General features: G+C 51.4%; 1 protein-coding gene across 2 annotated transcripts in view; it reads right to left on the minus strand.

Annotated features, from left to right (window-relative positions):
- The window catches only part of SLC28A1 (solute carrier family 28 member 1), a 49,986-nt gene that overhangs the window by 1,702 nt on the left and 24,341 nt on the right, over window positions 1–23,943 (minus strand). The window contains exons 9-15 of one of the 2 annotated variants that reach the window (XM_032392021.1): window positions 15,696–15,776; window positions 14,258–14,338; window positions 11,809–11,934; window positions 5,341–5,471; window positions 4,071–4,239; window positions 3,738–3,935; window positions 181–262 (exon numbers count right to left, since the gene is read on the minus strand). In XM_032392021.1, coding sequence (XP_032247912.1) covers window positions 181–262; window positions 3,738–3,935; window positions 4,071–4,239; window positions 5,341–5,471; window positions 11,809–11,934; window positions 14,258–14,338; window positions 15,696–15,776 — 868 coding nt within the window. The remainder of the gene's footprint in view (window positions 1–180; window positions 263–3,737; window positions 3,936–4,070; window positions 4,240–5,340; window positions 5,472–11,808; window positions 11,935–14,257; window positions 14,339–15,695; window positions 15,777–23,943) is intronic. The other variant, XM_032392022.1, reaches the window with a different exon arrangement.

Genomic DNA, 23,943 nt, shown 5'->3' on the forward strand with positions numbered 1-23,943 from the left:
CCCCCCCCCCCCCCCCCCCGGGCAGCAGAGAAGTCCTAGGGCTGGGAGGAGCCTCCGCGGCCATCTTGCTCAGGCCCTGCCCTGGACATACGGGAGGACTGAGGCCTAAGGATCCCAGGAAGTTGTTTCAGAGCCAGGCCCCCAACCGCCCAGGGCGCTGGGGAGGCCCCCAGGACTCACTCAGGCCTCCCAGCATGATCCCAATGGAACTGAAGTTGGCAAATCCACAGAGGGCAAATGTCGTGAGGATTTCTGCTCTGACCTGAAAAGACAGAATATGAATGAGGTGGGGCTTCCCTTGCATGGGGCGGGGCACCCCCATACCACCCTGGCTCCCCAGCCCTAGTTGCATTCACTTCCGGTGTGTTTTTGACCTTTGAAGCCCTCAGTGCTTGACCCCACCCCCACCCCAGGCCTTGCACAATGGCCTCTAGGTCAGTTCAGGCCACACCACCTGAGAAACAGCCCCCTGCCTGTGGCCTTCAGTCCCCTTATCTTAATTGCCACCCTTTCCCAGTCTGATTCAGGCTTGTTATGCCCTCTGGCGTTGGCTTTCCTAAGCTCTGTGCCCGGGGGCACTTGGTGAATGGCCCTTCCCAACACTATAGACTGGAGTTTGTTTTCCTGCAGGGGCTCTCAGGCTGCAAGAGGACTGAGGACAGCCTCCTGAAGACAGTGAGGAACTGGGAGCCCAGCCAGTGGGGCTCCACACGTGTCCCCACCTATGACCAGATTGAGCAAGTCAATAGCCTCTTTACATTTCAGTGTCTCCATCTGCAGGGTGGGAATAATAGCACCTGCCCAGATTGAGCAAGTCAATAGCCTCTTTACATTTCAGTGTCTCCATCTGCAGGGTGGGAATAATAGCACCTGCCTGACGGCTGTTGTAAGGGTCACACCGTAGGGAAAGTACCAGGTATTTAAGCAAAGTAATTCCCCTTCCCCTCCCAATTATACAGTTGTTTAATTTCTGAGAAAGAGGTGTTAAGAGCCAAATGGAACAATTTGGAATAAAAAAAAAAAATGGCTTAGATCATACCTCACACCATATAAAAAAATCAATTCTAGAGCATTGAAGCAGATAAATACTGATATTTTAAACAGCAAATAACAGAAAATATAGGCAAATAATAATTATACTTACAAGTAGCATTATTATTCTCATTTTGGAGAGGAGCAAACGGAGGCTCAGAGAGGTTGAGTAACTGAGGAACTGGTTCACACAGCCAGAAGGTGGCCGTGTAAGAATTGGAATTCAGTTCTGCCTGACTGCAAAACTCAAGCTTTTAAATATTTCACCATACTGTCTCAGGAATTTAATACCTATCAGATTTCTGGAATGGAGATAACTTTCTAAGTTTAGAAATAATAGAAGAAATCACAAAGGAAAAGATTTGGTGTAAAATCGGTTAAAAGAAAAATCCCCAAATACAAGATGAAGAAGAAAAAAGACTAGGAAATATATATATGTATAAAATATAATAGAAAATGGTCAATGTCCTTATAACATAAAGAGTTTACACAAATGGATGGAAAAATATTAAGGCTCCTGCATCCGGCTTGCTCACGTACCATCACCCTCTCTCTACAGCAGCTCAAGGAATCTTAAAATGTAAAATGTCAAATCTTCAGGAACTTTCTACTGCTCCTCAGCCAGTCTCTTCCACAATTACCACCTGCTCTAACTGTGCTTCTCTCCTTTCGTTTCTCCAAACAAGTGCTGTTCAACCTCAGGGCCTTTGCACCTGTCTTTTCTTTGTCTGGAATGCTCTTCCCAGCTTCACCTGGCCCCTTCTCCTCCCTCCAGGTCTTGGCCTAAATGCTACACCTCGGGGAGCATTTTCTGACTAGCCCAGCCAAGGAAGACCCTTCTGTTTCCTCTTCTTGTTTCCTTTGTAGAACTTCATTCAAATCGTGGTTTACTTTTTATTCCTTCACTTCCTTGTGCTTTTCACTAGGCCTACATTCCATGACATCAGGGACCGTGTCTGTCTACTTCCCCTTTTAATTTGTGGTGCCTCGCAGAGTGCCTGGCACCCTGGGGGTCTCAACCAATATTTACTAAAGGAACAAAGTAAAAAAAGATCCTAAAGGAGCATCCCATCCATTATCTCTAGAGGAGAGACAGACAGGGGCTGAGGACAAGGACAGGGAAATCTGTGCTTTTGATCTCACACAATTTATTATTTTTAACTGAAGGCTACATTCCCTTACAATTTAAAACATAATTTAAGAAGAAAAAATATTTCCCCTTCAAAGTGCCTAGTAACCCAAGAGATGCAAATTAAAACAATGAGCTATTGCCTGTTACAGTAAGCACAACTTTTTTTAAGGAGGTTGCTCAGTGCTGCTTAGTGTGTAGTAAAGTCAGCCCTCACAGCCCAGCTGGGGGACGTTTCCGTCGCTACCACCCTTTGGGAAAGTCACTGGGAGCAACCGCACGAGGATTCATGCCATGTGATTCAGTCATCCCACATCTGGGAAAGCTCCGGAGGAAATGATCCGAGAGGAGGGAAAGGTTCTGTGCACAAAGCTGTTCATTTCAGCACTGTGTAAAATAGCCAAATGAGGCAATGAACCCAGGAGGGCCCCACAGCAAGGAATTGGTTAAATATGTCAGGATGCATACATCTAAGATGTTTCTGTCATAACAGTTGGTGCGGGGAAAGCTGGCTCCACTACAGGATGGATGCTGTAATGACAACCAGGTAAACTCTCCCTTGAAAAAATAGGAGAAAATGCATAAAACAACACTAGCTATAATTTTAGGATGGTGAGGTGCCAGGTAATGGTTTTATTCTCAGTGATGCTACATAGAGCTTTTATTTGTTTAGAAACATTCATTTTATAGAGCTTTTAGAGTTTTGGGTGTTTTTTTTTTTTTAATTTTTACTTATTTATTTGACAGAGATAGCAAGGGCAGGAACACAAGCAGGGGGAGTGGGAGAGGGAGAAGCAGGCTTCCTGAGGAGCAGGGAGCCCGATGCGGGGCTCGATCCCAGGACCCCGGGATCATGACCTGAGCTGAAGGCAGACGCTTAACTACTGAGCCACCCAGGCACCCCTAGAGTTTTGGTTTTTTTACGAGAGAATGAGAGAGAGCCTGTGCTCATGCAGGGGTGGGGAGGAGCAGAGGGAGAGGGAGAGAGCATCCCAAGCAGACTCCCTGCCGAGCGCGGAGTCCAACACGGGGCTCTATCTCACGACCCTGAGATCATCACCCGAGCAGAAATCAAGAGTCGGATGCTTAACCGACCGAGCCACCCGGGCACCTCTAGAGTTTTTAGTAATAGATTTTCACAGAAAAAGCCATCAGGGGAACCGAATCCAATGTGCTGGCTGTGAATGTGGGGGGCCTCCCTATCTCGCTCCCTCTGCTCACTGGACGCTCACATATGTCCCTCTGGGCGCAGCCGTGGCACGAATCACACCACTTTCCAGTAGGAGAGGCGAGGCTCTGTGGCCGTCCCAAAGCCACACAGGATGGTGGCCCATCTACGGCAAGATCTCAGGTGTCCCCAAAGAGGCTCTTTCCTTGCAGCTCAGCCTCCTAAGAGGCTTCGGGAAGGAGGCAGTGAAACCCGAGGCCATCTTGTCGCCCAGGGCAGTAGGATTGGGAGGCTGGGCGCCATCTCCGTGTGTCCCCTGCCTGTCCAGGAGCTGGGACAGCACCTGCCAGGGGCCCCAGGAGCAGCAGCATGACACCCCTGCCGCAGGGAGGGGACCGGGACACTCACGGAGATCCACTGCTTCTTGGCGCCGACCCACTCCTCAGCTCCTGCGAGGCGGCGCTGCTTGTACTGGGAGAGCTCCTGATAGGCCACGAACTCGTTCAGGAACAGCTTGATCCCCAGGAGCTCCGCCACCACCGGGCAGTCCTCCCAGGCCACCCCCATTAGGAAGGCCACAGGCCGCAGGGCGTAGGAGCAGATGAGCTGAGGCACAAGGCAAGGGCAGCTGGTGGGGCCAGGACCAGGGCTGGCCGCGGATCTGCGGGGTGTCCACCCCCTGCCGCCCACCCCCCGTCCCCGGGCCGCCCCTCGCGGGCCAAGTGGGCAGCCCAACGGTACCTGGAAGCTGAGCTCCTGGGCACCCACCATGGCTCCCAGCCAGGAGAGGGCCGCGTTGACGAAGGCCAGCAACGCCAGGAAAGCAATCAGGTTGGCTCCGATGTTCCCCACCAGCTTCACGGAGACAGTGGCCCCATTGCTGGCTGCTTCTAAGAGGTTCTGGGCGTCTCTGTTTTGGGACCAAGGACCACCATGATTGGCCTGTCCCCACAAACAGTGGGGCTCCGCATCCTGTCGGCTCAGAGTGGAAGCTTGGACGAAGTATTTTGTTTTGTTTCTGAGACCCAGGGGGAGAAAGGGGCTGGTCCGAGCGCCGGGATAAGGCCCGGCACGGTGCTGTGTCCACGTGTGGGAGCCACCGGCCACACGTGGCTTCCGAGCACTTGGGAGGAGGCTGGCCAGCACCGAGGTGTGTTGTAAGCGTGAACGCGGACCAGATTTCAGAGATTCGGGACAAATACAAAAGAACGTGAAATAGCTCATTAATAATGTTTTATATTGATCACATGTTGAAATGACAATATTTTGGACATACTGGATTAAAAAATTTGTTAATAAAATCACCTGTTTCTTTTGACTTTGTAAAAACCACAACTATTAGAAAACTTAAAATTCTAGATGTGGCCCACACTCTGTTTCTGCAGGGCTGCAGCTCTGGACAGGCTCGCTGGGGCCTTCTCAACACCAAAGCCAGGGTCACACGGTGCTTGTTCGGCTACGAGGAAGAGGTGTTGGCAGGTGAGGCGATCAGGGGTGGTGCTGAGTCACTGTGTGACTGACACGCTGGTGCGGGAGCTCCAGGCCCCGGGAACAGGTGGCCTGGGGCCTTCTCAGGACCCTCCCCAGCACACGCGCAACAGGCCGCTGTCCCATGTGACCTGCCGGGCCTTTCCCTCTGGTCCGAGCCTGGAAATTAAGGCGCGAAGCCACGAGCCGGGGCAGTGAAGGAGGAGGGGGCCTGGCGTTGGGCAGAGAGAACCAGACGCCGCTGCCTCGGCCTATGCTCCTGCCCCCTCCCCCCACCGCCCTCCCCCTCCCCTCCCCTTCTCTCCCACCCCTCCCCCTCTGCTCCCCCCAGACCCCCCTGCTCCCTGCAACCTCCCTCCCCTCCTCCCCCAGCCCGACCTCTCTTCCCACCTCCCTCCCCTCCCCTCTGCTCCCCCAGACCCCCTCCTGCTCCCCCGCAGCGTTCCTCCCCCCTCCCCCCGCCCCTCCCCCCTGCGCCCCCCCCACCCCCCACCCCCCCAGGCTACCCTCCCGCTGTGCTCACCCTCCAGTCAGTTTCACCCCTTCTGCTCCCTTAAACTTGGACTCCTCCACCTCCGGGTAGACCAGCTTGGACAGGGCCAAGGCACAAGGGGCGGCCATCACGGAGGCGGCAATCAGGGAGGCGGCATCGATCTGCAGGAATGGGAGTGAGGCTTACCCGGAGACAGAGGGAGACAGGGAAGTGTCGGGGTCAGGAGTGCAGCCCAGGGCAGCAGGGGGCATGGGTGCTCTGCCTCATTGGGTGTGTCCTCGTGGTCAGTACTGCTGTCGTTGGCGACAGTAATGATACCTTTTCTGGGTAAAGGGTCACAGGCTGGATGCACAGAACGTCCTCGTTCCCTGCAGTACTTGGGTCAGTGAGACCCAGCAAGTGGTGTCAGCCATGGCACGGCGCGGACGAGGAAACTGAGGCCCCCCAAGATTAAATGGGACCTGCCCAAAATGAAGTCAGAGAAGGAATTAGAACCTTCATGTCTTTTGGCTCCAAGGTCAGAGTTCTTCCTTCCCTTCTGGGCTGTCTTCCTTTGGCCAGTCATCTGAGGGCTGGTCCACCACCAGCTGAAGGGTTTGTGATGGTTTCAAAGCTCATAGAACAAGAGCTGGGATGGATCCAAGCGGTTACCTCATTTGACCTCATAATATAGGAATGTCCTTCCTCTATAGGATTCCCGCCTTGAATACTTACTGTGACAGGGAGCTCACCATTTCAAGGTGGCCCATCACATCCACTGCTGTGGTCAGAGAGCCCTTAGGAAATCTGCCACCAAAACAGCCACCCTTTGGCCCTGGGTCTGTCTACAGGAGCCATGCTACCGAATTCCTTCCCAGCAGGATGGCAGAGCAACCTGGGCCCCAGGGATTCATCCTTCCTGAATTAGTATCCTTACTATGGCCTCAAACCCTTTGCTTCCCTGTTGTTTTTTTTTTTAAGGTTTTATCTATTTATTTGAGAGAGAGAGCATGAGCAGAGGGAGAGGAAGAAACAGACTCCCTGCTGAGCAGGGAGCCCGATGAGGGGCTCAATCCCAGGACCCCAAGATCATGAGCTGACCCAAAGGCAGACACTTAACCAACTGAGTCATCCAGGCGCCCCTGCTTCCCTGTCTTCTGCCCCAGAGATGGATGGGATATTTTCCCAACACTGTATTATTTACCAAGTGGAAAAATTAGAACCAACCCAAACATCTTAACAACAAGGGAACGGCTAAGCATTGTCAAGCTGCCATGGGGGGCTCCATCTGAGGTCATGATCCGAGCTGACGCCAAGAGTCGGACGCTTAACCGACTGAGCCACCCCGGCGCCCTTCCTCCTTCTTTTAAACCCCTTTTGTTTCTTTTCAGTTGGGAGTAGAAATCCCTTAACATGAGTATCAGCACCAACGCCCACCTCTTGCACACCCTATCCTAGGCCCTCGGTGTGCAGGCCCCGCTCCTTGCCGGAAGAAACCAGAACCTGGATGTTCCAGGCTGGGCTTTGGGACGTCACCTGCCTCTGTGGAGCTGCCCAGCTCCCATGGGGACTTTCCCCTCCATCAGCCAGGACCCTCCCCCTTGCCCCACTTTGGAGGTCAGCTCACCCTTGCCAACTTGAGCAGGGTACACATCCTACCCGTGTCACATTCCTGGACGCTGTCTGAGTGCGCCAAGCCTGACCAGAGCCTCAAGGGCTCCAGCTGGTCATTACAGCTTGGAAAGGGGTGAGTTCTGCCCAGACTGGCCTCCCTGGGGCACGGGGCCAGTCCTCCCCACTGCCAGCGACTCCTCAGGCTGACACCCCCAGTCCTGCCTGCAGGCGCCCCGTCAGGAACACCTTCTGCCCCAGCATCCCAGGGCCTACTTCTGCTCAAAGCTTTCCTCTCTCTACCCAAAGGGGGTCCCATGTGGAGAGGGACGGAGGGTATGCACCCTCCATCAAAAATAACTTTACTGGGGCACCTGGGTGGCTCGGTTAAGCCTCTGCCTTCGGCTCAGGTCCTGATCCCAGGGTCCTGGGATAGAGCCCTGCATCGGGGCTGAGCAGGGAGCTTCTCCCTCTCCCTCTCCCCCTGCTTGTGCGCGCTCTCTGTCAAATAAATAAATAAAATCTTTAAAAAAAAAAAAAAACTTGGAGAAAGGAAAAAAAATCCACACAACTACAAAGCATAAAATGGACCAGTTTCAGAAGGATGGATTTCTGACCCTAATATGTCAGAGAAAGAATACCACTTTTTCAACACTGTTCTGTTTTCTATTATTGCATTTAACTCTTAAACTGCTGTGAGGTGGGCAGAAATTCTGCCCATTTTACAGATGTGGAAACTAAGTGGTAGACTCTCAGCCCTGCTCAGAACCTCACAGACCCTATCCTAGGGGCCCCCACTCTTGCACAATTGAGGAGCATCAGTGACTGATCCCCTCAACATGACCCTGCCCAGCCTGTGTTCACAGCTCCCCTCACAGTGGCCCCTGAGCCAAAGGAGTGGGGAGAGAGACCAGTTTCTGGGGTTAGTGGAGAGGGCTGGGGCCTGCTTTAGAGTTTTGGGGAACTACGGTGAAAAGGGAAATGTATAGGGACGCCTGGGTGGCTCAGTCGGTTAAGAGTCTGCCTTCGGCTCAGGTCCTGATCCCAGGGATCTGGGATCAAGCCCCACATCAGGCTCCCTGCTCAGCAGGGAGTCTGCTTCTCCCTCTACCTGCGCTCCCCCTGCTTGTGTTCTCTCTCTCTCTCTCTCACAAATAAATAAATAAAAACTCTTAAAAAAGGAAAAGAAAAGAAAAGAAAATGGAGATCACAATGAAAGAATTCAGTCAAGGGAGCCCTGGGACCTCAGAGCAGGGGAGGAGGTCTAGACCATTGCCGTCCAATACAAATATAATGAGAACCATGTCTGTGATTTTAAATTCTCTAGTAGCCAAAAAAAAAAGTAAAGAGAAACAGGTGAAATTATTTTCGGTAATGCATTTTACTTAACCCAACATATCCAAAACATTATCTTTCCATTCATGTAATCAATATAAAACTTATTCATAAAATATATCCATTTTTGTCCGTACGAGGTCTCAAGGCGCATCTCATTTCAGACCAGCCACATTTCAAGGGCTCAGTAGCCTCGTGTGGCTAGTGGTCAGTGCATCAGACGGCACAGGGGTAGAAAGATCCAATAGGAGGAGAGCAGGGCAAAGGGAGCCCGTTGAGCAACAAAGAGAGAGGAGGAGTGTGCAGGGACCTTTCTGGAATTCAGGGGCTGAGGGCAGAGTCAAAGACACAGTGAGGAGCTGCCCCGGGGTGGGGGGGGGGCGGCAGGGAATGAAGAGGGGAGAGGGTGGGAAGGCGAGGCTGTGGGAGAAGGCCCTGGGGCTGCTGCAGTGGCAGCCAAGTGCCAGGTGGGGGCAGAAGAGAGCTTCTCGGATTCCAGACTAAAGGCCCATCCAGAGCAGGGAGGGAAGGAGGGAAGGAAGGTCTGTGGGGTGCTTTTCACCTGGGCCAGCTATGGGGATTGGGGCTTCGTACCAGAGCCTGTGCGTGGAGATTTGGCGGCCTCTGCACATTCTGCTGAGCTAAAGGGAAGTGGGCACCCAGGTCCCTTCAGAGGGAGGCCCGACTGCCCGGGGCTGGGCCTGGACTCTGGCCTGAGACAAGAAGGAAAGGAAGCTGAGTGGCAAGGCAGATTGTGGAATAGGGAGAGTTCTCCCGGTATTTTAATCTTAAGTAATGGCAGCAAGGCTCACGCAGTGGGAATACCCTTCTTTTAACTGACTGTGGAAACCAGAGCAATATCAAGACATGTAAAAGCCCTAAGTCCCAACAAACGGTGGCACCCCCCCGCCCCCCAACACACTGCCATGAAAAAAGTTTCAGGAACAAAGTTGTGAGTTTCCATTTTTGAAACATCAAATTCCTTCCAAAATCAATTCGGGGTGGTGGGCTCTCTCTAGGCCTTGGTGAACCAGATGATCTCTCAAATTCTCGTCCGGAGGGTGCCAAGCCCAGAAGATCAAAACGCCAGAGCACAAGGGGCCTTTTGGGAAAGTCACACAGCATCTGCTCTGCCCGGGGAGTTCTTCAGGCAACTGAGCTTACCAGTGTGGCCCATGTGCCCCAAGGGCAGGTTGGCTCATCCCCATGCCCACTCCCAAGAACAGAGATGAGAAAGACAGGTGGAATTCGGGACCAGGGGAGGGGACAGGGTGGGTTATTCTAGCATCCCCCCCACACACACACACACACACTCTTGAGACCCTGCAGGCAGCGAAAGGCAGGCCACACTCTCCATCCGCACCAGGAGGCCCCCCTCACTCTAGGGGCTGAGCGACAGCACATGATATGGATGACATTTAGGTTGTTGCTCGCTCTTTCTTTCCTTTTTTTTTTTTTTGTTATTACAAATAACGTTGGAATTTGGCATTTTTTGACCACTTATGAAAATATCTCCGTATGGGGCGCCTGGGTGGCTCAGTTGGTTAAGCGACTGCCTTCGGCTCAGGTCATGATCCTGGAGTCCTGGGATCGAGTCCCACATCGGGCTCCCTGCTCGGCGGGGAGTCTGCTTCTCCCTCTGACCCTCCTTCCTCTCATGCTCTCATTCTCTCTCTCGCAAATAAATAAAATCTTAAAAAAAAGAAAGAAAATATCTCCGTATCATAATATTCCTAACTGGATCAAAGGGAAAGAGTATTTTTTTTTAAGATTTTATTTATTTATTTGAAAGAGAGCGAGAGCGAGCGTGAGAGAGAGCAGGGCGGAGGGGCAGAGGGAGAGGGATAGAGAGACAGGGAGAAGCAGGCTCCCTGCCAAGCAGGGAGCCCGATCTCTGGACCCTGGGATCATGATCTGAGCTGAAGGCAGACGCTTAACTGACTGAGCCACCAGGCGCCTGGGAAAGAGTATTTAAACTGACTGACAGATGTTCTCCCAAAAGGTGACAGCAAATTACACTCCCGTCAAGAGCGCCCTATAGCCCTGCCATTTAGAGGCATGTAAATGGACGCCTGGGTGGCTCAGTTGGTTAAGTGTCTGCATTCAGCTCAGGTCCTGATCTCAGGGGTCTGGGATCGAGCCCCAAGCCCCTGTCAGGCTCCCTGCTCAGTGGGGAGTCTGCTTCTCCCTCTCCCTCTTCCTGCTGCTGCCCCTGCTTGTGCTCTCTCTCTCTCTCTGGCAAATAAATAAAGTATTTTTTAAAAAATAGAAGCATGTAAAATATTGCACATCTTCTAGAAGAAACAGAAGTTACTATTGTTTTAATTTCTTTGACTATCAGTGAGCTGGAATATCTTTTTATGATTTATGAACTATTTTCACCTGATCAATCATTTAAACTTTTTAAAAATTGTGACTTTCACCATATAGACATTTTTCATCTTTATGAGTAGCTCTGTCAACCTTTTCCTTTTTACTTCTGGATTTCATGTCATGCTCAGATTTTGCAAGAAAACGGCAAACTGCCGAAAACCAAGGGTACAATTACTTCATTTTTAGTAAAAAAAGAAAGCGAGTATGTGTGTATTCAGGTATACATACTTAAATGACGACACAGACAGATCTGGAATGATGAATTTTAAGTCAATGGTCCTCAAATTGAGCACTAGAGTCATCTGGAAGGCTTGTTATAATACAGGATATGGGCCCCATCCCCAGCATTTCTGATTCAGTGGGTCTGCGGGGGGGCCCAAGAATTTGCATTTCTAACAAGCTCTCAGTCAAGAGAACTGCTGTTCTAAACTTCTAATCTAGTAAAAGCAGTTCCCTTGAGAAGTGGGTTTGAAGAAGTTCTTTTTTTTTTTTTACTTTCCTCGCTTCTGCAAGAAGCAAGAATTTCTTTGATAGTTAAGAAAAACATTAAGATCTTTAAAGATTTGCATGTGGAAGCACAAAGAAGTACAGAGTGTTTAACAAATGCAGAGCGCTATTACCAGGCACTTTGTAGGGGACACATGGGAAGATTCATCTCTGCTTGCCACGCAGGATTGGGATTGGTGTAAGGGCTTGAGTCACACCATTGGAATTTGACCTAGAAATGTATTGCGCTCAAAAGCTGCATAAGCAATAATTTAGGAGCAGAGGAAGGACTTGTGCCCAGCAAGGGTGTGGGGAAGAGGAGGGCAGGGGGAGAAGGACAGATCTCCAGGGACAGCCCAGGTGAGGGACTGTGTGTATGAGTCTTAGAGTGAGACAGATGTGGGCTCGAATCCTGGCTGGGGCATCTCGCCTATTCTCTGAGCCTCAACTTCCTCATCTGTAAAATGGGAATGTCGAGATACCTAGCACTGTGCCTGGTACAGGAGAGGTGCTCAGTAGGTGGAACACTGGGAACTCTTGCCCCCCGTGGCCACGCGAGAAGGCCGGACGGTCCCCCCACCTGGCCCGCCTTCCCGGCGCAGCCCACGTCGGAAGACTCTAGGTTGCTCCGGCCACGAGCTGTGTGCGGCTCCCACAAAAGGAGGGTTTCAGGTTCTGGAGGTTTTCAGCAAGCACAGGGAGAGCTCGACATACCCCAAAGGAGATGTAGGCGCCCAGCAGGCTGCCAGCGATGGTAGCATAGCCTCCGGTCATGACGGCGTGGATTTCGGACAGAGTCATGTCGGCCAGGTAGGGCCGGATCAGCAGAGGAGCCTCCGTCTGCAAACAGGAAAGATGTCAGACGGCCAGGGTGTCCCCCTTCCCCCGGGAGTGGGCACAAGTCGCAGAGGGTCCCGGGGATCCCAGGGGCAGAGTCAGCAAGGCAGGGTCGGGACCGTAGTCTGTACTTGGCTGGGCCTCCCTGATCCTTGGCATTGGCCTGGCTCTAGGCAAGGACCCCCAGCCCTTCCTCTTGGCCTGATGACGCTCCCCTGGGTCAAGTGCCCACTAGGTCCTGGCACCTCCCATTCATCACTCATGACCTTCTGAGAAAGAAGTGGTCATCCCCCTTTTCCAGGAGAGCAAACAGAGAATCAGAGAGGTTCAGAGAATTACCTCTGTTCATGCAAAGGGCCAGAAGTGGATGGAACGCCAGGCCTGAGCTTTTAATGAAGCCATAGGGGTTGCCAGAAAGAAAGGAGATGGGCATTCGGTGGTGTGTTTACTCCAGGGCATCTGGGCAAGCCTGGAGCCATTCATTTATTCATTTAACGAACAGTTATTGAGCACCTCCTATGTTCCAGACCCTTCTATAGAATAGGGATTGGGGGTAAACAAGATAGAACCCCTGACCGCACAGTTTTTATCCTGGGAGCAATGGAAGAGGGTGGGTTATGGGAAGAAATGGATAACCAGCAAGGAACCAGGTAGATAAACAGTGTCTCGTAGACGGTGCTAAAGCTACGGAGATATGTGCTGGTGAATGCCTGGTGGTTGCGGGGTGTTTAGAATTAACAGGCAAGGGCTGTCCGAGGAGGTGACATTGGAGCTGAGACCACAGGGGCCATCGGTTGGATTTGGTAGCACAGCATTGCAGGCAGGGTGCACAGCAAGGGTCCTGGGGCAGATTTGAGCTTAGCAGTTTTGAGGACCCACGAGCAGGCCCGTGTGCCTGTGGCAGAGGGGGTGAGGGTGGGGCGCTGGAGCTGGAGGAGGGGGGGCAGGTGGGCCGGAGGCTGCCGGGAGCGAGGGCAGCCGAGGAAGGAAGGAAGACTCCTGGAGTTTTGTCTGATCGACTTCGTGGAAGACGCTGCAGGAAGTACCCTTTCCTGAGAAGAGAAAGACTTGGAAGCGTGCAGCTGGGAGGAGGAGGGAATCGGGGTTAACCTGCTTGGACTTGGTGTGGTGAATCTGAGATGCCCTGTAGGTACCCAAGGGGAAGGTCAAGGGGCAGTTGGGTGGGTCATGCTGGAGCTAGGGTCTGGGGTGACACTTGAAGCGGTTAAGCCATGGGGCTGGTGCAACCCCCCAGGGACAGAGTGTGGCCAGAGAAGAGGACCCAGGCCACCAGCATCAGGGCTGAGATGATGCTGCTGATCCTCAGAGGCTCCCCATCCCCTTCCCTTGGGGGAAGCGAGGCAAAGACTCAGGGGTCTAGGTCAATGTGCCCACCAACCGGTCCAAAGTCAGTTCACTTGGGGAGCTCTTCACATCACCCAAATCCCATTCACCTAAAATTTGTATTTTCTCAGCAAAAACCATGGAGCACATTTGCCACATTTCATTTAAAGACGTGCTTTCGTATTTCAGTATTTCTTTCTCTTTTGCTTCATTTTAAACATCTGAAGGGATTTGAGACAATTTATCTAAGAGCACATCTGTCTTCATTGGCTTAAAAAAAAACCCTTTGAAATCAACCCAGTGGTACTATTGCCAAAAAGATGAAAATATGCTCTAGTTTCCTAAACTGTCCAGTGAAATATGGTTTTCTGTGGCAAAAAGGGACTTTTGGTGACCCCAATGTTGTTCCGATGGGCTAGGTCCCTGGAACGGGCTCTGGGGTCTCACCCCCGGGAGGACCGGGCCTTCTGAAAGGGGCTCAGGGCTGACATGGCCCTTTAGAGTCACATTTACTTTGGAAAATACATTTCAGAAAGAAGGAGGGTAAAAAAGAAGACAAAATGATGTCATGTAAGGAACATTGCCCAGGAAAGGGAACAGGTGGATTCTAAGTCCTGACTTATATTGTGGGGTCGTGGCAAGCTGTTCCCACCCTCGAGCCTGTTTCTACAGGAAGGGAGAAAGGTGGACGCCACCTGTAGGATTTGTGAGTCTCTAAGCGGATGAAGACCTCCATGGCCTAGAGCAGTCGGAGGTGCCAGACAGAGGCCATCCTCCCTGGCATGACTCAGGCAAAGAGTGCACCCCCGAACAGAGCATCTCCGGGGCAGCGGCCTTTGGTGACCCTGGGAGAAGGTCCAAGTGTCTCTTCCGCTGCCTGAATCAGAGCTCTGAGGACTCAGGACCGCCCCCCGCCGCCCCCATCCCCCACCCTGCCGGGAATGCTGCTGCTGAGCATGAGGGCAGGGGCTGCAGTACCCACCTGGCTCACAAAGATGTTTCCAGCCACACTCAGGGTCTCAGTGGCCATTGTGCCCATGGTGGCCTGCAGCAGCCAGCTGATCTAGGAGGCAGAGAGCTCCTTGTGGGCAGGCAAACCCGAGTCGGAGAGAGTCAGGGGCAGGGTGGAAGCACCTGGTAAGTCTTCCTTCCAACTTCCAGCCCAGCATAGGAAACCCTCACCTACATTTCTCCTTTCACACCTCCATTCATGGGGGCTTACCACTTCCCAAGGCCCCCCGACTCCACCTTAGGATAGCTCCAATCACTACAACAGGGCTTCTCACATGCATGTTCTCTGTCTCCATACAAAAGGGTTCCCTGGCCCAATATACTTGAGAATTTCTGTACACACACACCTTGGAGGTTACCAAATACATAGCTTAGAAAAAGGCTCTGAAAAGTCCTGCACAAAAAACCTGTTCGAATTTGTCTAGCCCAGCTTCACAAAAGTATTTGACCATGGGATCCCTTTACCTCGTAACATGTGTTAACCCTCCATGGAGCTGAAGTTTTGTGAAAAAGGCTTTGGGAAACATTGTATTAGAAAGTTCTTCCTTTCAATCAAGATGAAGTCTGCTTCCCTGGAATTTCTCCCAGCTGCAGGAACCTCCCTAACCCTTCTTTTATAGGCATCTGGAGACGGCTCTCCTACCCTCACCTCCTCCATCCTAGCCTCTTTTCCAGGCTCAGCAGCCCTACGTCCTGCAACCATGCTGTGGAGGGCACGGTGTCGGGCCCTGTCACTGTTCCCCTGAGGCTTCAGTTGCCAAAGCCCCTTGGCCGAACACACACTCCGGGTTTGGAGAGAACTGCCTCCCTCCTGCCCTGCGCTGCGCACTCCTTACATAACAGGTGGTTTTGTCTTTCTGGTGGCCCCCTGCTGCCCCTGGTTTATGCTGAGCTTGATAGGCTAAAACCTCAGACTCATCCCCATGGCCAGGTCCAATCACCGCCCGATGCCACCTCCTGTGTCCTGGTTTCGTGCAGCACATTTTATGAACATAAGCACAGGATTTGACATGCACACCAGCTAAGTCTGGCCCACGTGGCCCACTGCTCCAGTCTCTCAAGATCTTTTTGGTACAAATGATTTCTTTCCCTGATATTTCTTCTCAAAGCAGCCTCAGTTCTGCCAACTTCCCTCACACAAAGACCACATTGTATTTGGTGCCATCTCCCTTTAGTATCATGACAAGAGACTCTGCAAACAGTAGACTCTGAGTGGGAAGTGTAGACCCCAGGAGCAGGATTCTGGGAGGGTATGGACCCCGGGAGCAGGATCCTGGGAGGGTTCAGGCTCTCAGAGCTGGGGAGTGAGGGAGGGTTCGGGCTCTGGGTGCAAGGCCTTCTGGGAGAGCAGGAGCCCCACGGGTAGGTAGCTCCCCGAGAGCCCAGAGGCCGTGGCGTTGGGAACTCACCTTCTGGATCACCCACTCCATGAGGCCCACATAGTACAGAATGGACATGACACAGCTGAAGAAGATGACAATGGGCAGAACCTGCCAGGGAAGAGCAAGAGCCCCGGGTTAGAGGCAGGTAGGGCCCAGCAGACCCCAGACGCCCCACTTCGTCCAAGGCCTTGCCACGTGGAGACCTGACCGGTGGAGAAAGCAGCTCTGAATTCAGTGCCTGAGGTCACAAACGGGGCCTCTTTGGAAGCACTCTGTCCCCTCTGTTGCCCACCCACCCGGCGGTCTCCCCCGTCTCCTCCCGCCCACAGAGGAGGCCTGTGCAATGGCAGAGATGCAGGACTGGAGCCCATCAGTTTTTATCCCCTCGTCTGTAAAGTGGGGATAATGCCGATTTCTCACGTTGCTGTGAGGAGTAAAGGAGCTGGCTCTGGGCCTAGCACCTTGCACAGCGGTGCTCCTCCTTCATGAGCTCAGTCCCAAGCCCAGGCCTCTGGCCTTAACCTCCCCCCCGAAGGTTTGGGCCTGCATCTCTCTAGTGTTGCATCCCCACTCAGGACCAACGAGCTCAGAACTAGACTCATGGGGGCCCTGCAGTCCTGTCACCTGGTCTCCTGTTACCAGGCTTGTCACCTCTCTGCCTACTCCAGGCCTCATCGATTCTTCCTTCAAAACTGCCCTCACATCCCTTCCTCCTGGCCGGGGCCCTGGCGCCCCCACCAGTGCGTCTCCACTGCAGTCTGATGGATAATAGTAATGACGGCCAACCACTCAAACGTCTGTCAGGGGACCACCAGTTTCCTAACCACGATGACCAGGCAGCAGTGCACGGAGAGTCTGGAAACGAGGAGGAGGAGGCTCGCATGGGCCGTTAGGGAATGATTTCCAAGACAGCTTCTCAAATGGGAAAGGGGCAGGTGCCAACAGGGTGCATGCTGTGCTGGTCTACGTGCAGGGAAGGGTGGGAATGGCATTGTGTGGGCGCAAAGTATCGTTAAAAGGCTCTGCAAAGGAGGGCAGTTGCCTTGGGGCAGGAACCAGCTGACGGGGGCTGGTGTGGGAGGCAGACTTACTTTCTACAACGTCCCCTTTTGTACTGTTAGAAGGTGTTATCTGGGGCGCCTGGGTGGCTCGGATGGTTAAGCGTCTGCCTTCAGCTCAGGTCATGATCCCAGGGTCCTGGGATCGAGCCCCGCATCGGGCTCCTGGCTCAGCGGGGAGCCTGCTTCTCCCTCTCCCTCTGCCTCTCCCCCTGCTCATGCTCTCTCTCTCTCTCTGTATCTCTGTGTCTCAAAGGAATAAATAAAATCTTAAAAAAAAAAAAAAAAAAAGAAGGTGTTATCTGTTCCAAACAGTTTTATTTTTTAAATTTTAATGTTTTCTTTTTTTGAAGATTTTATTTATTTATTTGAGAGAGAGAGAGAGCACAAGCAGGGGAGGGGAGCAGCAGAGGGAGAGGGAGAAGCAGACTCCCCGTGGAGCAGGGAGCCCGATGTGGGACTCGATCCAGGACCCTGGGATCATGACCTGAGCTGAAGGCAGACGCTTAACTGACTGAGCCACCCAGGCGCCCCTCCAAACAATTTTAAAGTAAGTTACGCAGAATTGGTAATAGCAGGCGCATCCTTAGGTTAAAATGTTAGGTGGGGAAACTAGATATTAAAAGCATAGAAAGACCAGAAGTCAGTACATCCAAACAGCAAGTAGCTGGGACTATGGAAATTTGAGTTCTTTTTTTTGTATTTCCAGTTCCTCATCTCCTGTAATTTTCTGTAATCGGTGGACACCTCTCAAGGGAGGGGAGCATGGGCAGAGGGAAGGTTTGGGGCAGCTCATCAGCTGGGTTTTGAACGTGCTGGGTTTGAGATGCCTGTGGAATAGCCAAGGGGCGTGCTGGGTGGGCAGCTGGATAAAAGGGTCAGGAGCTCAGAGGAGAGGTCTGGGCCAGGCCTAGTTTGGACTTGTTTGCACAAGAGTGTAGGTGGAGGCCATGGGACAGATGTAATTCCCCGAGAAAATCGCCCTGAGTGAGAAGAGCAGTGAGGAAAGGACAGGGCGCTGGAGTCAGCACCCCAGAAGGGGGAGAGGGAAGGAGGGGAGCAGGGAGGGGACAGAGAAGAAGTAGAGAGGTTGGAGGACGGCCAGGCCAGGGGTGTGATGGAAACTGAGGACAGCTTTCCAAGAAGGATGGTCGGTCAGCTATGACAGATGTGCCCGAGCATTCCAGAAGGGTGAGGAGTGACACGGACCCTTGACAGCTAGCAATTCAGGGGTCCCCGGTGGAGACAGCGAGAACAGGCAGCTCTTTTGAGAAGCTGAGCTGTGCCGGAAGGAAGGCTCTCAGGAGAGGTGAGGGGTTAAGGGGGAGCTGTTTTTGTTTTTAAAAGGGGGAGTCTTGTGTAATCACACTCAGGCTCCGGTTCACAATGAATCGGGACTGCAGGACGGCCCCAGATGAAGACAGACGCTCTGTCCCAGGCAGCTCCCCTGGAGGCGAGAGACAGGCCCTGCTGGGGTGTCTTCTTCCCCTGGCCAGATGGATACTGCGGTTTTCTCGGGGCCGGCTCCGTGCCCCATCCCTGTCACCAGCCTCCCTGCCGAGGGGGATGTCACCCAACAGGGAACGTCGGCTGTGGGTGGAGGAGCCCTCCTCCTGCCCCGAGACTCGTGACTGGCCCTGGCTGCCTGGTGCCGGGCACGCCCCCAGCACGGGGCCGCTGACGTCATCTGCCCCCCCTCGCGGTGAGACAGACACAATCACGTACTGTCTAGACTGCTGGTCCAATTTATCATGAGAGGGACTGCCCAGCGGCAGCGGCCTGGCAGGGCTGCACACGGGGCCCCCACGCCAGGGCGGAGAGAGCCCGGGGCCGGCAGGACCTGGCTGCAGATTTGGGACTTTCTCCAGGCAGCAAGCGAGAGACATTTTCTACCCGGCCGACGTGGGTTTTGGGTGGAAGGGAGGCTGTGTTTTGCATTAAATGGTGATGGTCTTGGGAGGGGAGATAAATGCAAGAGAAGAGAGGTGACCTCCTCATTTCTCATGTGGGACATTTCATACTAAATAAGGTCCCTGAGGCCCACGTGATCTCCCAGCCTGGGAACAACTTTGGGGCCTATATCGTGTGTGAGGTGGCAGGAGATGGGGCAGGCAGCGGAAGCCGGTGTTGCCGTGGTCAGGGAGAGGGGCGTACATGCAGCCCTACTATGTGTCTATACGCAGCCCTACCTATGCCAGTGTGTGGTGACTCCTCGATCCTCAAACCAACTGAGGCAGACGTAAAGCCACTTCCCCAATGGGCACGCTGAGAGTGTGAGATGTGGGGTACCTGCCCAGGGTCACCCACCTGCAAAAAGACAGAGCCCTTCCTGGTCACTCCACGCAGGTTGCCAAGGCCCTGCCGTGACCCTGAGGAGGTTTGCCCTGGCGCCTCATTTCTCTGTCTCAGGAGAAGCATTCATCTCCTCCCAGAGACAGAGCTTCTTGTAAGTCCTGACCATTGCCAGCTGGTCTCTCCAGTGCCAATGCTGAGCCATCCCTGAAGGCGGAGGGGACTTCTAGCTTGTCTAGGCCAGTGGTTCTCAAAGTACGGTCCCTGCACCAGGAGTATCACCTGAGAATTTGCTAGAAATGCCAATGTTGAGCCCCACCCCCAGAGTTTCAGATTCTGTAGGTCTGGGGGGGGCCTGAGGATTTGGGCCTGAGCATTGCCAGATGCTGCTGGTGCCGCTGGTCTGGATGCCACAGTGTGAGAACCACTGTTCTAGAGTGTAGACCATATGCTCCGAGCAAATGTCAACTTTTTACCGGGAAGCAGGCTCTGAAGGCGGGACTAAACCCACTGAGGACATGGCCCCGATGCTTCCTCTTCGTGGAGGAAGCTGAGTCAGCTTTTGATGACTTCCTGATGATGAACCCCCACACCCCCAGCCCCAAAGTCCTAAGCACTGCAGACAGGGCCCTGTCGCCAGCCCCACAAAACCCCACAAAAATCCCAAACCACAAAATCCAAAGTCGGTCAACAGTACATTAAAAGGATCATACACCATCATCATTTGGGATTTATTCTAGGGATGCAGGGACGCTTCAACATCTGCAAGTCAATCAACGTGATACACCACATTAACAAAACAAAGGATAAAAATACATGATCATCTCAACAGACGCAGAAAAAGCAATTGACAAAATTCAACATCCATTCATGATAAAAACTCTCAGCAACGTCGATGTAGAAGGAATATACCTCAACCTAATAAAGGCCATATATGACAAACCCACAGCTAACACCATACTCAGTGGTGAAAGGATGAGAGCTTTTCCTCTAAGATCAGGAACAAGACAAGGATGTCCACTCTCACCACTTCTATTTGACATAGAAGTCCTAGCCAGAGCAATTAGTCAAGAAAAAAGAAATAAAAGGTACCCAAATTGGAAAGGAAGAAGTAAAACTGTCACTATGTGCAAATAAAATGATACTATATATTTAAAAAATCCCTAAAGACTCCACCAAACAATTACTAGAACTAATAAATGAATCAGTAAAGTTGCAGGATATAAAATTAACATACACAAATCAGTTGTGTTTCTATACACTAATAATGAGCTATCAGAAAGAGAAATTAAGAAAAAAAAATCCCATTTACAATTGTATCAAAAAGAATAAAATATCTATGAATAAATACCAAGGAGGTGAAAGACCTGTACTCTGAAAATTATAAGACACTGGTGAAATGGGGCGCCTGGCGGTTCAGTCGGTTAAGCGTCTACCTTTGGCTCAGATCCCAGGGTCCTGAGACCGAGTCCAGAGTCAGGCTCCCTGCTCAGTGGGGAGTCTGCTTCTCCCTCTCCTGCTGCCCCTCCCCCGCCATTCGTGCTCACTCACTCTCTCTCGCTAATAAATAAATCTTAAAAAAAAAGACACTGGTGGAAGAAATTAAAGATGACACGAATAAATGCAAAGATATCCCATGCACATGGGTTGGAAGAATTAATATTGTTAAAATGTCCATACGACCCAAAATTATCCACAAATCCTATACAATCTCTATCAAAATATCAGTGGCATTTTTCATGGAACCGGAACAAATAATTCTAAAACTTGTGTAGAACCACCAAAGACCCTGAACAGCCAAAGCAGTCTTGAGAAAGAACAGAGCTGCAGGTAGCATGCTCCCTTCTTTCAAACTACACTACAAGCTTATAGTAATCAGAACAGTATGGTACTGGCACGAAAACGGACACATAGATCAGTGGAATGGAATAGAGAGGCCAGAAATAAATCTATGTTTATATGGTCAGTTAACCTACAACAAGGAGGCAAAAATATCCAATGGGAAAAAGACAATGTCTTCAATAAATGGCGCTGGGAAAACTGGACAGCTACATGCAGAAGAATGAAACTGGACCACTTTCTTACACCAGACACAAAAATAAATTCAAATGGATTAAAGACTTGAATGCAAGACCTGAAACCATAAACATCTAGGAGAAAACATAGGCAGTGAGCTCTCTGACATGGGCCTTAGTGATGTTTTTTGGGCCAGGACCCTCAGGCAAGGGCAAGAAAAGCTAAAATAAACAAATGTGATTACATCCAATTAAAAAGCTTCTGCACAATGAAGGAAACCAACAACAAAACAGAGAGGCAACCTACGGAATGGGAGAAGATATTTGCTAACCATATATCTGATAAGGTGTTAACATCAAAAATATATAAAAAACTTACATAATTAACTTAATGCCCCCCCAAAAAGCTCAATTTAAAAATGGGCAGAGGACCTGAATAGACATTTTCCCAAAGAAGACATACAGATGGCCATCAGACACATGAAAAGATGCTCAACATCACTCATCATCAGGAAAATGTAAATCAAAACCACAATGACAGATCACTTCACACTAGTCAGATTGGCTATTATCAAAAAAAACAAGAGGGGCGCCTGGGTGGCTCAATTGGTTAAGTGTCTGACTCTTGATCTCAGTTCATGATCTCAGGTTTGTGAGATGGAGCCCCACGCTGGGCTCCGCACTGGGCGTGGAGCCTGCTTAAAATAAACAAATACAAGTTTTAAAAATTTTAAAAAGTAGATAAGTCACAGGGATGCAATGTTCAGCATAGGGAATACAGTTGATAGTATTATAATAACTTTGTACATTGACAGATGACTTACAAGATGACTTATTATGGGGATCACTTCATAATGTCTAAAAATATCAAAGCACCATGATATATACCTGAAACTAATAGGATGTTATGTCAGTTACACTTCAATAAAAATAAAAGAAAAAAAAGGAAGAAACAAGAGAACATATAAAGAACATATAAAGAAAAATAAAAGAAAAAAAAGGAAGAAACAAGAAACCAACCACACACACAACAACGCAAAGCTGGACAATCCTTCCGGGTGTGGGGGGGTTCACTATGCTTACAGAAAGGCAGAGGCTTACTCCATGGCCACACAAAGTGGACATGCCTCCTGATTTCCTGCTCCTGCCGCCCCTTGCCCGGAATGACCTCAACACTCTGCTCCCTCATGCCCAACAGCCTGTCAAAGTCTCCTTCAGAGACCTATGTAGACACCAGATTCTCACAAGATCTCTCCCAATCCAATCGCCCACCTCCTTCCTTCTAGCACCCCACCCCAGTTTCCACTTACTTCCCACTCCTTCCCCTGAAAATCATGCTCACTGAGGTTACCAGGTTACCAGGGACCCCTTGATTACCTTGATTAAATCAATCACAGTGCCTTTTGGCCCTTTCCTTATTTGATTTTATTTTTGGCCAAATGTCGCACTGTCGACCATTGGGGATGGCCAAAGCTGCATCAGGCAGATACCCCAAAACCTTGGGAGATGAAAACACTTTCTTTCCCCTCACTGTTCCTTAGGGGGAACATCTGAGCAGCACTGCTGAGCTCAGTATGTGGGTGAATGTTCCAGAGGCGGGAGCCACAGCGAAGGAACAAGTAAGCATGCTCGACCGGGTCAGCCAGACCCAGGAAGGATGCAGGAGCCTCGGGGGAGGCCACTGTGTGGGTGGGAAATTACCAGAAGAGAGATGGAGCCAAGGTGGAATGACTAATCAAGATGATACAGCCAAGAGGTGGCTGCCACGTCGACGGTGCTGGACTCTAGGCCAGGGGAGGTGGAGGGACCCAGAAGCCCCGGGCAGAGACTCAGCTTCCTGGAGAAGTGATGAGCTGGACCGTGGCCCAGCAGGAAGCAGCTTGGATTCTGAACATCTGAGTGAGCTCAGAGAAGACTTCCCCAGGCCATCAGGAGCCAAAGGCCTTGGACCACGGCCACATGATCCATGGAAAGAAGGCAAAGAAAGCTCCTAAGTCTTCCGTTCGACTCAGCACCAACAAAACCACTCCCACCTTGAGGACCAGCCCCAAGCTTAGCAAGGGCTTGTGCTTGTGTGTGTGTGTGCGCGTGTTTGTGTGCATGTGTGAGTGTGTGCGTGTTTGTGTGCATGTGTGAGTGTGTGCGCGATGCAGGGAGGGGGTGGGGTGGGTGAGTGAAATTTCGTGATTAATGAATCTTGTGAAGAAGGGAATTCCATGGCCATGGGATATTTAAATCCTCCCTGATCTGGTCTGTCTTAGTGAAGGAGGCCACCAGCTAATCGACTAAGCACGAGTTTGGCCAGAGGACAGGGCCTCTCAGGGGCCAAGAAACGGTTAGTGTTTGACTGGGAAACGCTGAGTCTGGCTAATGATAAACCCACCTCCCTTGTTTTTTCTCTCTTGGCTGAACATCCAAACTCCAAGTCTTTAGCAACCATTTAACATGTTTTAAATTTAACATTATCAGCATGAATGTTGCTCTTTGTATTTGGAAGGGAGACGTGATGTCACTGAGTTCAACTTATAGTACGAGAAGAAAACACCACTTGGCTGGTAGTCCAATCACCCCGCTCCAGCCCTGGCTCCGCCCTAACTCACTGGGTGACTGCGCCCAGGTCACCGCTCCTCTCTGGGGTGTGGTTTGGCCATCTGTAATATTAAAGGGGGGGACGCAAAGATCAACGAGTTCCCTTCCAGCCCAACCATCTATGCAGCCACGGTTGTACAGGGTGATTGGGGGAGAGGGGCAAGTAGCAGGTGCGTGAGTGTTCTTCCGGAAAGGGAGAAAAGATGGGAGGACACACAGCTAACACTGGCAAGAGGATGGACACAGCAGCAAGCCAGGTGATCGTTTCAGGGCTAGACTGGGAGAGAAGCAGTATGGGATATCAGTGGACAGAGGCTGCTT

This window comes from Phoca vitulina, unplaced genomic scaffold (genome assembly GCF_004348235.1).
Source record: "Phoca vitulina isolate PV1807 unplaced genomic scaffold, GSC_HSeal_1.0 scaffold65, whole genome shotgun sequence".
Taxonomy (NCBI): domain Eukaryota; kingdom Metazoa; phylum Chordata; class Mammalia; order Carnivora; family Phocidae; genus Phoca; species Phoca vitulina.